The sequence below is a fragment of the Helicoverpa zea genome, chromosome 9 (genome assembly GCF_022581195.2).
Source record: "Helicoverpa zea isolate HzStark_Cry1AcR chromosome 9, ilHelZeax1.1, whole genome shotgun sequence".
Classification (NCBI taxonomy): Eukaryota; Metazoa; Arthropoda; class Insecta; order Lepidoptera; family Noctuidae; genus Helicoverpa; species Helicoverpa zea.
The window spans coordinates 12,535,016-12,550,297 of NC_061460.1; the positions used below are offsets into that span (position 1 = coordinate 12,535,016).

Sequence of the window (15,282 nt, forward strand, 5' to 3'; positions counted from 1 at the left end):
CTGCCGATCGCGTAGGCCGATTGTGCGATGGAACGCCTCAGAGCGAGGTAACGCCTCAGAGCGAGGTAACGCCGCATGAGTCATGTTTTTTCGTGCGTGCAGCCGGCTCCATCGATTTATAAGACGTTGTCACGTCAAAAATGGATTACCCTTCTGCTCGCAGATATTTTTAGGTATTTAGGTATAGGATAACTACCATTCTGGAATATACAATCTGAAACAATCAGTTTTCGCAAGAATCGCGATAATGTAATATTGACTCTTTCTTTTAAAACGCTTTTAAAAAGTTATAAAAAAAATAATCTGGCCGAATATGTCTACAGACGTCAATGGTTTAAAAACATAATTTTGTTTCTATGGCAACGCGTCCATAGAAACGTTTATTTATGAACATAGGAAGTTGACAATATTAGATTAAATAATTTATTTTCATTTAAATACTATTTATTTAATAATTTATTAGTAAGTAATTTTAGTGTTACATGTGATTCTGGTGCCAAGGTAAGATTCCCTTTTTATTGTGAATTTGAGTGAATACAGAAAATAATTGAAGTTAATATTGCGCGAAGATTATCTATCAGTATATACATAGAAAGGTTACAGTTCTATGCAAGCATTTTTCCTTGCAAATTTTTATATAACCTCATCATACTCCGAGCCTTAACTCCGCCCCTAAGACGACCCACTGACCCTTTTTCCCAATTATGTTGGGGTCGGCTTCCAGTCTAAACGGATGTAGATGAGTACTGAGGGTTTGTTATAGAATACCTACTTACCGGCACGAAAGAGGTTTATAAAGCCAAAGTGTCTAAACTAACTCTCATACACTTTCAACAATGATCCAATGCCTTTTTCCCACCCAGTGATAAACTAACAAAATGGCAAGCGGTGATAGTAGCAGCAAAAAGAAGCGTCCTCGGCCGAAACCGCCAAAGGACTCCAAACCCTGTCCGTCGCGGTTCATACCTCCCGACCGCGGCGGCAAGACTATGCCTCATGTTCGTCGAGCTGGCTATGATGATGAGCTGGAGGAAGACAGCGTGCTGGTCAAAGCTATGGCCAATACGTATCCTGATGGTGAGTTGAGAAACTTACTTTAATGTATTTGAATAGTCATGGGACTAATTAGCTTTGTACAAAGTATATTTAATTCGATACAAATTACGGCGAAAAATTTATGTTACAAGTCTTGTCATATTGATTTTAGTGTTTATAAGCCCCGCCGAAGCGAGGCATTCCAAAAATGCAATAGACTCATTTGAGTGTTCCCCTCCACGGAAATCTTTAGTAAAAGGCGAAAGATTTATGCGTTTTGAAAGGAAACCAGAGTTAGCGAAACTGCTGCTGACAGCACACCCAACTCAACCGCCGAGAATCTTAACACCGCGATGTAGAAATGTGACGTAAATGTAAAGCGCCATCTAGTGGATCAAAATGAAACAACTATTTAAGACCTTCGGAGAGATTGACGCACCCTCATGGTAGGATAAAATTAGGGCACAAAGGCTGACGCTAACAATAGCTATAACAATAAAGGGGTACTTTTGTCATCTTAAACATGTAGTATAACCAGTTTAACAATGGTAAACGCACAACGGAAATAGTATTACTAGCTCCTTACATAAGTAGTCTGTTTCAATGGGACGCTGTTTCAATGGGACGTTCATCCATAACCAAATATTAAGCCTTTGAAGATCACGGTTGAAATGTACGGTTTGGTATGTATAAAATATTATAGAACGCTTGCAAAATAGCAGTAATTACAATCGATAGCAATTCTTGAAATAACTTATTCGATACATTTGTAGAGGAATATGAGGTTTTGCAGGAATAAAGCAACTGTAGAAATAGTCAAACAAAGGAGTGGCTATAATTTCGGTGCTAACATTACAAGTGACAACATAACGTGCATTAATGTGCCTGCTTTAAAATTACGAGCTTAATAGGCCGTCGGAAAGGTGTTGCTACGAAGCAACGGCTAGGCGCTTCACCACATTTATTTGCTCATATCAGACTGCACATTTTCTCTTCAAACATAATCCTGATTACAGAATTGTTATGTTTATGATTATTATCATCATTTCTTGAAAGAAAAAAAAAATCGTGTCACGTATAAAGATATGAACATGAGGTAAGACAATCTGCAAACCATGTGTGAAGGAATGTATGCGATGCGATTAATCTGCGTTATACTTCGGCCGTTCAGAGAATGCGTTCCTGACACCTATCAGTTAGTCACGACTATAGTGATGGGCACAACATAACACTGAGTTCGTTACCGTTCCTTCAAAATGAACCGCCGCATTATTTTAAGATTATTTTCGTTTTAAATTGGCGGAATCATTTGTTTTATATTTTAGTTATTTAAGTGGAAACCAAAAAAAGGTAATATTCATATAATAAAATTGTTTTATTTATTCTTTGTTACAAGTACATTGAATTGAATGTGCGAACAGAATATTAATCAGACTCCGATTTGCTTGAGGAGGTGGTGTCTTCATCATCATCTTCGCCTACATGTATAATTATATTATTATCAATAACAGAATCAATCCTGATATCTCGGTCTAACAAAAGCCGGGTAATCAAATAAAAACAGATCGAAAACACTTGAAAAACGTGGTCTATGCGCACGAAACGACAACGGACGACTGTTTTAGCGTCACAAAATGGCGGCCCATAACGCCATTTGGGGTTACCATTTTTAATCTAAGTATAAAAATGCGGTTTGGTCATAGTTTTATTTTTATATTTCATAAAAGTTATAATTAAGTCTTATAGTCCATTATTTTCCAATTCTTAAAAAGAAAATCAAAACGTGTTATTTTATATTATAACTGTATAAGAACAGATTACGATACTTGCCTGTTATTTTTAGCACAGCACTACAAAATATAAACCGCTGACATAACCTTGTAATAGCGCAGTATAGATTTAGAAAAATATTGTTTACCAAGTTATTTGACACTCACTGCCACACTCAGAATGGATACTTAAATTAGTCTTAATGAGTCCTTAACTAATTATCATTAAATCTGTTAATGAACGATACATCCCAGAGACGAAATTTAAGGGTTCATTAGTTAATGACAGCTTTAAGTATTCGTAGGGCAGAGTATCGTCAAATTGTCTTTGATAATGCTTATCGATAAACGAAAGGTGTAGCCGCACCTTAAAATGTGAAATTATTAAGTAGCAAAAACTGTTATTTAAATACATTAAAACCTTGTATATCAACAATAGAAATAAGAATTTGTTAATTTCGGGATCGTTTTTACGTAAAAACACCTATTTTCATGTAAATGATATAAAGTACATGGAAACTTTTTTCTGGTATCACTGTCAATATTGTATTCTCAGTGTCAAGGTTACGTTTAAAATTCTTGTTACGTTAACCGTCAGGAAAGAAAAGTGTGTGGAAAAGTGTGATAAGCTCTGAAATAAATAGCTTTATCTTAACATATTATCATGGTAAGTTTCGTTTCTATGTACATTAGTAGCTGCACATATGTATTTGAAGAATTTAATTTGTGCTTGTTTCATTTTAGGAGTCTTCAGGAACAAGAGCCCCACGCAAACGTGTGGCTAATTTCACGGCGGACGAAAAAGCTTTGTTAGCACAATTAGTTAAAAAGAGACCAATCGTGGAATCTTAAATAACAGATGGCAAGTCAGTCGCCAAGAAACAAGCAGCATGGGATAGTATAACACAGGAGTTCAATCAGGAATCAATCAACAACTTCCAGACTACGGGCTGCTTTGTGAAAGTTTAAGAAAACCCAAAAAGCGATTTCGGCCCGACCCGGGAATCGAACCCGAGACCTCGAGCACAGCAGCCGCGCTTGCGACCACTAGATCAACGAGGAAGTCAAATAAACTTTGTACTACATAATTGGCCTCTTGTTCAACAATTAAAAAAGTATTCCTCTTATTTTATGGATTTTTATTTATTAAAAATTATATTATGAGAAAAATCTATCAACTATAGATTGTCGCACCAAAAATCCATTGCTGTTGGTTGTGCTTTCACGCCTTTCACTCAGGACAACATCATCTTTCTCAATATGAGGAGATTCCCAGTTCTTTGGAACCAAATCATCAACCTGTAAAGAAATATTATGCAGTGTCGCACAAGCACATAAACAGCCACAACTGTATCCATCTTAATGCCCATGCCAAGTTGGAGACAATGAAACCTTCTTTTCCAAATGCCAAAGCATCTTTCCACAGTATTCCACATTATATTTTATTTGGCTTCTGTTGTAGTTTTCTTGTGCAGTTGAATTTGGTGATAAAAACGGTGTATTTATATTTGTATTTGGTGATAAATACCCTTTTATATTCCTATAGACTTCTAATGTTACTCCTCCTGGGCTTCTTATTTGGCCCCACTACTCTAAACCTTCTGATATAGTCTACAAAATCAATAAAGTCAAGCAAATCACTCATCTTTACTTTATTGTTAAAACACTTCTATTCCTGAGACTTTTAAAAATATTTTATTTACTTTTATAACCTTAAACATAAATGTCAAAATCAATCATTAGAAAGTTAAGTAAAGGTTTTGCTGTACTTAACTTTAATTGTCATTAAGGGATGGTAACGGATCATTAAGTGTCTCTGAGAGTGAGCTTTTTTAAATCTATACTAAGGAGCCACTTAAGTAACCATTAAATGACTCTGAGTGTGGCAGTCAGTTTGGCACAAAATTATAACATTCATTGATTATTGATATAATAATGTTGTTTTAATGCTCCTCAATTGTTAAAACGGTAAACAACCAGCAAAAATATTTTTATCGTAACTGCAACGCCATTGCAAAGTTACGTCGTCAGTTCAATCGCGACGTGTCAGGAACGCATTCTCTGAGTGGCCGAACTATAGTTACAGAATTAATTTTCAGTTATTATAAGCCTCGCCGAAGCGAAGCATTCCAAAAATGCAATAGACTCATTTGAGTGTTCCCCTCCACGGAAATCTTTAGTAAAAGGCGAAAGATTTATGCGTTTTGAAGGGAAACCAGAGTTAGCGAAACTGCTGCTGACAGCACACCCAACTCAACCGCCGAGAATCTTAACACCGCGATGCAGAAATGTGACGTAAATGTGCAGCGCCATCTAGTTGAAAATTTGAGAACTAACAAAATGTGTTATAAATGATTATGAAAATGCGTTATATCAATTGAATGGTGCTGATAATTTATTTTATCATTTAATAAATTACATATGTATATAAATTGTCGTTGTATTCCAGGTGAAGATGATGGCCACTGTGGTAAATATTTGCCGCTGATGCAGGTCAAGTCTTGGACGAAGGGAGTGCCCTTTCGAGACTCCTACATGCATTGTAAACCTTCAGATTCTATTGGTAAATATTTTTTAAATGCTACATTGTTTAGAAACTACCTATATAAACATAATTTCAACTTTTGTCTTGATTTTAAACTAAATATTTATTTCCAATATAAAACTTCACAATGCTTAAAATTTTAGTTCTCATGTACTCCAGTAAGTATTACTGGTCCAACTGTATATCTTGTAAACTGGTCTATTTCCAAATTTATTCAAGGCTGATAAACTACACTCCTAACACGTAATAATGTGGCTAGTAACAGCTTATATCCAGAACACAGAGGAGCGAAAACCATAAGGTCCCGTTTTACGCTTTGGGTACGGAACCCTAAAAATGTTTTCTCTTTATTATATAAGTTTAGATAAGTTTAACTTTGCTTTGATTCTCAGATTATGTCAACTAATCAATACATAGTTGAAATACATCACAAATCTGCGTGAACTTCAGACTTTTTTATTTCGTGGATATAAATGCAATTATAAATCACTTCAGGTAACTGCTACAGTAGGCCTACAAAAACAATACGTCTGATCAACATGCCGCCTAAGAAGCAGCCTCCACCTCAACTCTACGGACCGCTAGGACCCAACGGCGAGATGCAGTTCCCCCCCATCAAGTCCTGGGCAGACAGGGAGAAGGAACGGCTCCGGGCTATCGAGGATGAGAAGAAAAGGAAGCTTGATTTGCAGAAAGGTTAGTGAATTGCCTTATGTAAAAGCATTTAAGTGTAAGAGTCAAATGTTTTGTTAGTGGTCGACACAATTTTATTAATTTACTAGCTTTCGCTTTATTTATTGAATGATTTCCACCTTCTTCAAGTAAGAAAAATATATAAAAAAATATCTAACAGACAGCCTCCCTGTAAATGTGTGCGTTATTTAATCCTACAATTTTAAGCCCGTTAAACCAGTCCACACTATTTCGGCAACAGTATGTTATTATAGTACTTTTATACCCATGGAAAAAATACTTTTATATTTTATGATTTTTCGCAGGTTTAGTAAGACTAGAAGATTTGATATCGGGTGAGTACGACAGGAAAAAAGCTGCAGAGGCCGAAGCGAAAAAGAAACGAGCTGAGAAGAGGAAACTGGCGAAGGAAGCAGCTCAGCTAGCTGAACAGGAGGCGTTTAAAAAGTAACTTTAACAATATAGGACTTAGGGTTCTTTTGAATTGGATGTTTTGCTTAGATTTTTACCTTGTGCTCTTTTGATATAACAAATAACTATTATTACCATACAAAATACATGTTTTAATACCGCCGTTTCTCAGGCGGTTAGCAAAGTTAGAGTTCGAGCTGCCTCGCGACCCAGATCAGCAGAAGGCGGAGATGTTGGCCATCACTGAAGAGGAGCACTACCGTCACATCTCTCCCGGAGCCGTGAAGAGGATCAACTATTATTTGGAAAAGGTAGAGTTGCTCCATTCCATATTGTAAAGCCGTTTCCTCGCGGTTTCATCTGCGTCATTTAATTCCTTACCTTTATAAAATATAGCCTGTGATACTTAGGGAAGAATGAAATAATTTTTCAAATCTGTTCAGTGGTTTCGAAGCGGTTAGGGGAAAAAATGTTTCCTCTTTATTATATTATTATGTAAGTAGATCTATATCCATTCTGAGTTTGGATGGACAATTTAGATCAGAAGATGTTAGATGCAAACCTTGGGTTTTATTTTATTTGATGTATTCTTGGGTGCAAAAAGAAAAATATGTTATCAATGTTTTAAGTTTGTATCTGTTATTCTTTTGAATTTATTTCCCGTAAGTATTTACCTGGGTGGAAATAAGTTTTTAGCAAATAACAAAATACATATAATTACCCTTCTTTCTTCTTGCTTAATCGCTATTTTTAAAACTATTTAAACTTTATTATCGACATTTTTTCAAATCTTCCAGTCAATCCGCGGCCACCAGCTACCAGAGTTCCCAGTAGAACTGTACCGTCGCGCGAAGGTGGAGGTGGACAAGCAGACCGTCGGCATCAAGAGACGCATGCTCAGCCTCACATGGCAGGCCAATGTGAGGCAGAGCGAGGCCGATATTAGGGAGTTCTTCGTTATGGCTATGAAGAGGTGAGAGTAAGAATCATGCTCCAAACTATGTCTTCTGAAGGCAAGTTTAATTGGTAAGATCCCGACGAATTGAGAACCTCCTTTTTGGGAAGTCGGTTCAAAAGAGGAAGTAAGGACATTATCGTATAATATAGTTTTCGTAAATCTTCTAACTATTACTACCAACTTACGTTACAGCCTTTTTCTATCGTCCCCCTGCTGGGTACAGGTCTCCTCCCACATGGAGAAGGATACTACCCCTACTAACTTAATCTTAGCAAAATGCTGTTCCCATCAGGGTCCATAATTGTGACAATAATTTTATATTCTCCACCTAATGTACATTATGGAATGAAATAAACGATATGATATGATAAATACACACGCCGAAGATCGCAGTTTATTTCTCGCAAACGTATCTTGATCGACCTCTAATTTTTATGTTGTTAGTATCTACATACTTTTGCACTACTTAAACACTACAGCTATTTTAGCAGAAACATAAGTCTGACAACCAATAATTTATTATAATGCTTTCTCAAGGATATTCAATGTCATGTTTTTACCAGATGCATCATTAAGTACATTTTAGAAGACCCTGACGAGCGCGAGCGTCTCGTCATTCCATTCCTCCCTCCGTTATGGCCGGCACACGTGGTGCGAGCCCCGGTGCCCTGGCACTACCCCTTCGTTAAGGCTAAGGAGGCTTTGTACCATCGATATTATTTGGGGAACCCGGTGCTGTTGGAGCTCAGGAGGATGTGGCATGAGAGGTGACATAACTTACATATTCCGCCAACTTTACTATAGTCAGCTGCCAATCTGACCTTCTCGGCCCTAAATCCAAGCATCCCGATACCCTTTTGGTAAGGCTAGTTTGTCAGAGTTTCTGACTTCTAATTTATCAGTAATGAACAACTACCGAAGATGTTCAATTTATAGCCGCGGTACCCCGCAACATGAAATGAATTACCAACATCTATCAAATCAAATCCATTTATTGTTTGTCACAGTCTATGTAATATCTTACTTAATTTTCATGACACATTTAATATTTACTACCTACTTGAACCGATTGAAATTTACCACACAAACTTCACAGATACCAAAACATGTACATAGTGGACATGAAGAAGATGCAAGCTGAGGTCCCCTTCCCCCAATACATCACCGAGTTCACGGACAATGTACAGCGGCTCTGTGCGGAGACGCGAGCCGAGTTGGAGGACAACTGGCTCATTGATGTGGCTGACACCATGATCAAGATGAGGCACCACTGGTCTGTGTATGTGGCAAAGAAGAGGAGCGAATCCACTTTCAAGGTGGAGCAGTTCTTTAGGTAAGGAAACACTAGTATCTTAGTAGTTAAAGCCGAGTTCGAGGACAACTGGCTCATTGATGTGGCTGACACCATGATCAAGATGAGGCACCACTGGTCTGTCTATGTGGCGAAGAAGAGGAGCGAATCCACTTTTAAGGTGGAGCAGTTTTTTAGGTAAGGATAGTAACACAGGTGGCTTTTCAACGATGTGCGACACTGTGACACACACAAATTTTACATCTGTACTTCGCTTTAGCAAACAGGCGAATTATGTGCGGACATTTATAAAATGATCGTGAAATTGCAACGTCGATGCGGGAATATTCTAGTATGCATCTAGACTTACACTAGCCTAGACTTACTGAGACTAGTTATCTACTATACATTAAACGCCTTCCTCTCTTCTAACTATTTTGCTGTGCCCATCAGGGTCCATAATTGTGACTACCTCTATTATTTTATATTTTCCACCAAATGTACATTATGGAATGCAATAAATGATATGATATGATATGATACTATTTTCACTAACAGTTTAGGCAGTTCAAATAATTTGTGTTTACAGATGCATCCGTGCACTGATGTCGAATCAAATTCGAGACTTGGTGGAGAGGAGCGTCCTTCATTTCGCTGAACATTTGTGTTATTATTTTGTAAGTACCTATTACATACTTTCAATTCAAGAAAGGGGGAGGAAGGATATTGGCTTGTCTGGGTTATTTATCTAGATGTGCGTAGTAGTTCCCATGAAAGGCTTTATACATTGCCAGCTAACTTCGTCTGAATTATTTTTATTAATTTATTTCGGATTCTATATCTTAGTTCGGTCTTCTTTGTTTAGCTAGACTTCACCTATATTTCTGCCACATCTATATGCCTTAACTCCTCCAGGAAGGTAATGCCTTCACGGGTCCATACCGCGACTACCTGTTCATCAAGCGTCCGATCCTGCGCGTGAAGGTGCTGGGCCACCCCGGCACAAACCACATCACCTTCGACCCTGCGCTCGACAGCATCAAGGGTTACGTCGTCAAGTGGTTCCACTCCATCATCAACATTACCCACAATCTGCCGGCGATTGATAAGATTATGTATCCTAGTAAGTTTACTGATCAATTCCTCACGAGAAGATGAATTTTGCCTCTATAAGTATGACTTAATAGCGCTCTTTTTAAAACGTCAAATCATTCAATATCGGTAGCTGATGGAATTCGTTTATGGATGCCAATGTCCCGTATAGAATAAAGTTTATAAAGTAAATTAACACCAAATACCAGAGATCTGACTTCCCAAAAAGCAGGAGGTTCTCAATTCGATCTTGTTTTATAAAAAATATTTATTAAAAACAAGACCGATTTGCAAAATTCTTTTTCGTCAGACTCCCTCCGTCCGTCTCCATACCTGATGGCGGTGTTCCCCGATGAACACTATATGGTGGACGTGCTGACCGAGTCTCTACGCGTGATGTCGGTCAACAAGCCCGGCCCGCGGGCCTTCCTCGCCAGCTACGAGGAGTACTTCTATATCCTTAATGGAGAGGCTAAGCAGGACCTGCTGTTGTTCATGTCGCAGGAACCTCCGCCTTATCTCAAGGTATACATTTTATATTGTTCAGTAATGTCTTTACTATGGAAACTGAATAAAAATAAATCTGTTGCAGTATGAAAATCTGTCGATCGGTTTCAAAATTGTGGTGATACAAATGTTTAGTTTCATGATGGCATTGCCCTAGGTCGTTTTCGCATTACGGAGCTAGTTAAAATAGTAACTAAATCCTGTGTCATCTGGCGTGTGGCATCGTTCTTCACTAATTGACATCGTCCTTTCATCCGTCCCGCGCCCCAATTGCTTTAACTGGGTACCAATAAATGGCACTTACCGAATCCCATATCCGTCAGCAAAGGAAATGTTTGTGTTAGAAATGGCTGTCATATCAAAATGCTGATATAGATCTATTTCCACTCACACATTCCCCGTTCCCCAGGACTTCTCAGCCCGCATCTACATGTACGAGAAGCTTCGCGACGAGGTCCTGTTCCTCCGTCGAGATATCCCCCTCAACATGATCATGTTGGACTGCGGGCCCATCAACGATGCCCTGTGGGACATCGTCAACGGGCTCAGACAGCATATTGTCGACCACTTCATCGCTGTTAACAGGAAGTGGAACCGAGGGTGAGTGTACTGTGTCTTCGAGACGGTAGGTAGTGTGATATCCCGCTCAACATGATCGTGTTGGACTGCGGGCCCGTCAACGACGCCCTGTGGGACATCGTCAACGGGCTCAGACAGCATATTGTCGACCACTTCATCGCTGTTAACAGGAAGTGGAACCGAGGGTGAGTGTGTTATGTCTTCAAGACGGTAAGGTAGAATAACATCCTGCTCAACATGATCATGTTGGACTGTGGCACCATCAACGATGCTCTGTGGGACATCGTCAACGGGCTCAGACAGCATATTGTCGACCACTTCATCGCTGTCAATAGGAAGTGGAATCGAGGGTGAGTGCCTACTAAATTTCTAAGTTTTAAAACACCCTCTATATTTGTTTACCAATTTATTTACAATAAATATGAGAAAATGAAAGAAATCATATTATTTAAAAGGATAGCTTATTTCAAAAGAAATGTCTTACAGCTGATCTGCAATAGGAAAAAAAGTATGAAAGATAATTCTGTAGACTGTGAAGAAAAGAAAGGCAATAGAATTTAAGCAGAACAAAATAACATATACTTTCTCAAAATATTAAGAGAATTTTTTTATCTTAGCAAATGTAATCGCCTTATTATGACCGTGAACACCATTATCCTCATTGTTTCTCTCGTAAACTTCTAATTTCTGTAATACTAATAACACATTAGCTTCTAAAATATGAAACCGGATACAAAATATCACACTATACTGTATTCTTCATCCTTTACCCAGCATCTGCAACATCTATGAGGAGATGGCAGCCCGAGCGTCCGAGAGTCCGGAGACGACAGCCCAGCTGGTGGAGCTGATCAACTACATCATGGACTGTCGCGACAGCGCCATGTTCGACCTGAAGGAGAAGGCCAGGACTACTGCCGAACACGTGCTGTTCCTTATGCAGCATGCGCATTTGACCTGTAAGTCACATGTCTATGAGCTGGTCTTGTGAATGGGTCTTTAGAAAAACTTGAGGAATCAACGCTGGACTTAATTTCTTAATTGATTCATCTTGCAACGGACTAGCAAGCGCAGCGTAGGACGTCCACCAACAAGGTGGACAGACGACCTTATAAAGGTCGCCGGAAGACGCTGGATGCAGGTTGCCTCCAATAGGTATCTGTGGAGATCTAAGAGGGACGCCTATGTTCAGCAGTGGACGTCCTATGGCTGAGATCATGATGATGATGATGATGCAACGTACAAGTATGTTAGTTTTAGGTGCTACGTTGATTTTGTGGCGATACTCCGTCAGAGCATAATACGAAAGGTTTTTCAAGCTATTGTCTTTTACTTTTATAACTCGCAGTGAGGCCACATGATAAACTTAACTAGGCCGAAAACTGCTTTATCCCATCTAACATTTCCAGTTGAAGACGTAAACCTGAACACCCGAGTGTTCCTTTGGCCGCTGGACATGGAAGAAACAATAGACCTGACGCTAAAGACCCTCAACACGAAGAAGTCCATGGCTGAAGACAAGTTGAGGAGCAGGAAGACGATCTTCGAGGATAAGCTGAAGAAGCACGAGAAAGATCTGGAGCTGTTCCGTCGGTTCGACCCGCCGCTGTTGAACTTGGATCTGTTGAAAGATGTGGTGGAGAGAGTCGATGGTATATTCCGAAATTTAATGGTAAGTAGACCAATCATTCGTGAGAATCCTAAGGTACATGTTTCAAAATCTATTGTTAAATGCATGTTGATCTTTCGGCAGTGTTATATATAATCTCTTTAATAGAATTTACTAATTATGGGTTTTAATCAGATTTTGGGAAGTTGCTGAGATAGTTGTAAGATTATGGACTCTTTGGGGCATCAACATTCATATTTAAATCAACGTTTCAAGCGATTTTACAAAGGTAAATAGGTTTAGTGATGGTAGCAGATCTTTTAGGATATCAATGGGTTATTATGTTCAGCAGTAGATGTCCTATAATGATGATGACTATTAACCTTCGAGAAATTACTTACAGCAGTAATTAGCGTTCTTAACACTTTTGCACATATATTCCCTCAATAGGAAGACAAGCGCGAAGCGGAAGATATAATCAACGAGGAGACATTACTAGACCAGGAGGTGTCGGTGTACTACAGCCTGCAGACCATGATATCCGGCATCGAGCCCTTCCACAAGCTCTGGCACACCTCGCATGACTTCTACGATGGATATGAGAAATGGTACATAATATTCATATATTCATTTGTATTCCATAATGTTACAATAGATAGTTATAATAGTAGATGATATTAAGATATAATAATACAGTTATTGACCCTGTTAGGACACGGCAAAAGTAGGCATTACAAAATTTTACCGATTTAAATCTCAGTGAATCTTTATGAACAATTGCAAAAGTGAGTTTCTTTCTATCAGTGTGTTGGTAGCGATGTCACGCATAAACTGCTGATTCATATGAAATGTGCAGATAAAAGACGGGTTTTACTTATATCCGGAGGCGTGAAGTAATTTCCTCGGATAGGTGGAACCGCGGGGAATAGTTAGAGGAATAGGTAGGGGAGTTAGTACTAAAAATAAGTCGTAATTAAACTATGATTCTTTTATCCTCCAAATGTAAAAACGAACCCTTATAGGTTTATTGTTTTAGCTTTATTGTTCTGCTTATTAATGTCTCAGAATTTTCGGAGTCATCTGATTTGGGACCAAAATAGCACAAATATTCTGTATCACTAACAAAACATACATTTCTAATCTATATTTTGCTTTAGGTACCACGGTCCCTTCCAGGGCTTAGACGCGGAACAGATAGCCGAAGACGTGGAAGCCTGGTGGAAGCTTCTGTACAAGTTGGGCAAACAGCTGTATGATTACCCGGGAGCTAAGCGCATAGCTGACATGGTGCGGAACAAGCTCGACAAGTTCAAAGTGCTGCTGCCTGTCTTGTGTGCTATTTGTAATAAGGTAATTTTTATATATACCATACTATATAATATTATATACTACGTATATTTCGTAGCTCTATCATAATCATTCATATTTTTTTATGGGAATATAATAATTTTAAGCGCTTTATAGAACGTGAAACTTGTTCCTAGATAGCTAATTTACGCTACGACTTTTAGGAACTGAAAATAAGTCAAGATAGATAATATCTTTGTGCATATTTTGTATAGGTATCGCCAAAACTGTAGAAATTATTATCATCATTATCTTTTTGCCCTTATCCCAATTTTATTTGGGATGAGCGCAGCTCTTCTTCCATACTCTTCTATCTTTCTGCCGTCATCTCATTACAAGTTTAACGGTAAAAATGAGTTGTAGCGCGTTTAAGTAATACTAAAGTCTGTCTTTCTAAACATATACGAGTATATATTATTAATATCAATCAAATAATTATTTCCCTCTCCACGTATTACCCAGGGTATGCGCGACCGGCACTGGGCTAAGATCAGCGATCTGATAGGCGCCGAGGTGATCCACGAGCCGACCACCACCCTGGCGGACATGGTGGAGCAGGGCGTCCACGTGTACGCCGCCCAGCTCGAGGAGATCGAGCAGTACGCCTCCAAGGAGTACGCGCTGGAGAAGGCGCTCAACAAGATGAAGGATGAATGGATTGGCATCAAGTTTGAGGTCGTACCTTATAGGTCAGTGATTTTTAGGTGGATAAAAATGCCCCTTTGTGCCAGTTGGGTAAAAATATAAGAAAAAATAAATTCGTTTATGACTCCAGAGAGAATGTGTAGGTCTCTCAGAGCTGATCGTTCAATCGTTAGATAACTTCCTACTAAATAATATGGTTGCCGTTTTGACAGCTTTTGTATAGAAAATAATGACAAACCGCCATATTTATTCATCAGATAGAAGTTAAATAATGATTGTAAAATCGGCCCTTATTCGAATAATCTTATTTCAACTTATCAAAATTAAAGGTACTACATAGACATTAAACGGTAAAAATCCCACATTTGATGAAATCATTTGAGCGTTTCGAGACATTAAAGTCACAAAACTGTTTTATATATTGTAAATACCATAGGTACGACCCGCCTATCATACCCTACAAGAAAGTTCTATCGCTCTTATCCAAATCCTCTCCTTCCACTATCCCCAGGGACACGGGCGTGGGCATCCTGACAGGTCTGGACGACATCCAGCAGCTGCTGGACGACCACATCCTGAAGTCGCAGACCATGCGCGGCTCGCCCTACGTGAAGGCCTTCGAGGCCGACATGATCGCCTGGGAGGAGAAGCTCATCAGCATGCAGGATATACTCGACCAGTGGCTTACGGTAACAAACACTATTATTATTATTACCTTTCCATTGTACAAAATAGTATATCTAAAAAACGGATTGCTAATGAATTTAGTATAGAGGTACATATTATACATATGTGGTACTT

At 38.8% G+C, this 15,282-nt stretch overlaps 1 protein-coding gene and 2 non-coding genes across 3 annotated transcripts in view; 1 reads left to right on the forward strand and 2 right to left on the reverse strand.

The window, feature by feature from the left end:
* The first annotated feature begins 878 nt into the window (after positions 1 to 878).
* The window catches only part of LOC124633123 (dynein axonemal heavy chain 3), a 53,788-nt gene continuing 39,384 nt past the window's right edge, over positions 879 to 15,282 (forward strand). Inside the window, exons 1-18 of the mRNA XM_047168221.1 lie at positions 879 to 1,077; positions 5,254 to 5,367; positions 5,845 to 6,045; positions 6,348 to 6,489; positions 6,626 to 6,764; positions 7,251 to 7,426; positions 7,975 to 8,178; positions 8,508 to 8,744; positions 9,292 to 9,379; positions 9,618 to 9,825; positions 10,105 to 10,319; positions 10,711 to 10,901; positions 11,655 to 11,839; positions 12,290 to 12,552; positions 12,940 to 13,097; positions 13,647 to 13,839; positions 14,299 to 14,525; positions 14,993 to 15,170. Coding sequence (XP_047024177.1) covers positions 879 to 1,077; positions 5,254 to 5,367; positions 5,845 to 6,045; positions 6,348 to 6,489; positions 6,626 to 6,764; positions 7,251 to 7,426; positions 7,975 to 8,178; positions 8,508 to 8,744; positions 9,292 to 9,379; positions 9,618 to 9,825; positions 10,105 to 10,319; positions 10,711 to 10,901; positions 11,655 to 11,839; positions 12,290 to 12,552; positions 12,940 to 13,097; positions 13,647 to 13,839; positions 14,299 to 14,525; positions 14,993 to 15,170 — 3,318 coding nt within the window. The remainder of the gene's footprint in view (positions 1,078 to 5,253; positions 5,368 to 5,844; positions 6,046 to 6,347; positions 6,490 to 6,625; positions 6,765 to 7,250; positions 7,427 to 7,974; positions 8,179 to 8,507; positions 8,745 to 9,291; positions 9,380 to 9,617; positions 9,826 to 10,104; positions 10,320 to 10,710; positions 10,902 to 11,654; positions 11,840 to 12,289; positions 12,553 to 12,939; positions 13,098 to 13,646; positions 13,840 to 14,298; positions 14,526 to 14,992; positions 15,171 to 15,282) is intronic.
* On the reverse strand, positions 1,216 to 1,332 carry LOC124633587. Its single transcript, XR_006984758.1, has one exon. It is a non-coding gene; the product is annotated as a U5 spliceosomal RNA (small nuclear RNA).
* On the reverse strand, positions 4,912 to 5,028 carry LOC124633586. The gene has a single exon (XR_006984757.1). It is a non-coding gene; the product is annotated as a U5 spliceosomal RNA (small nuclear RNA).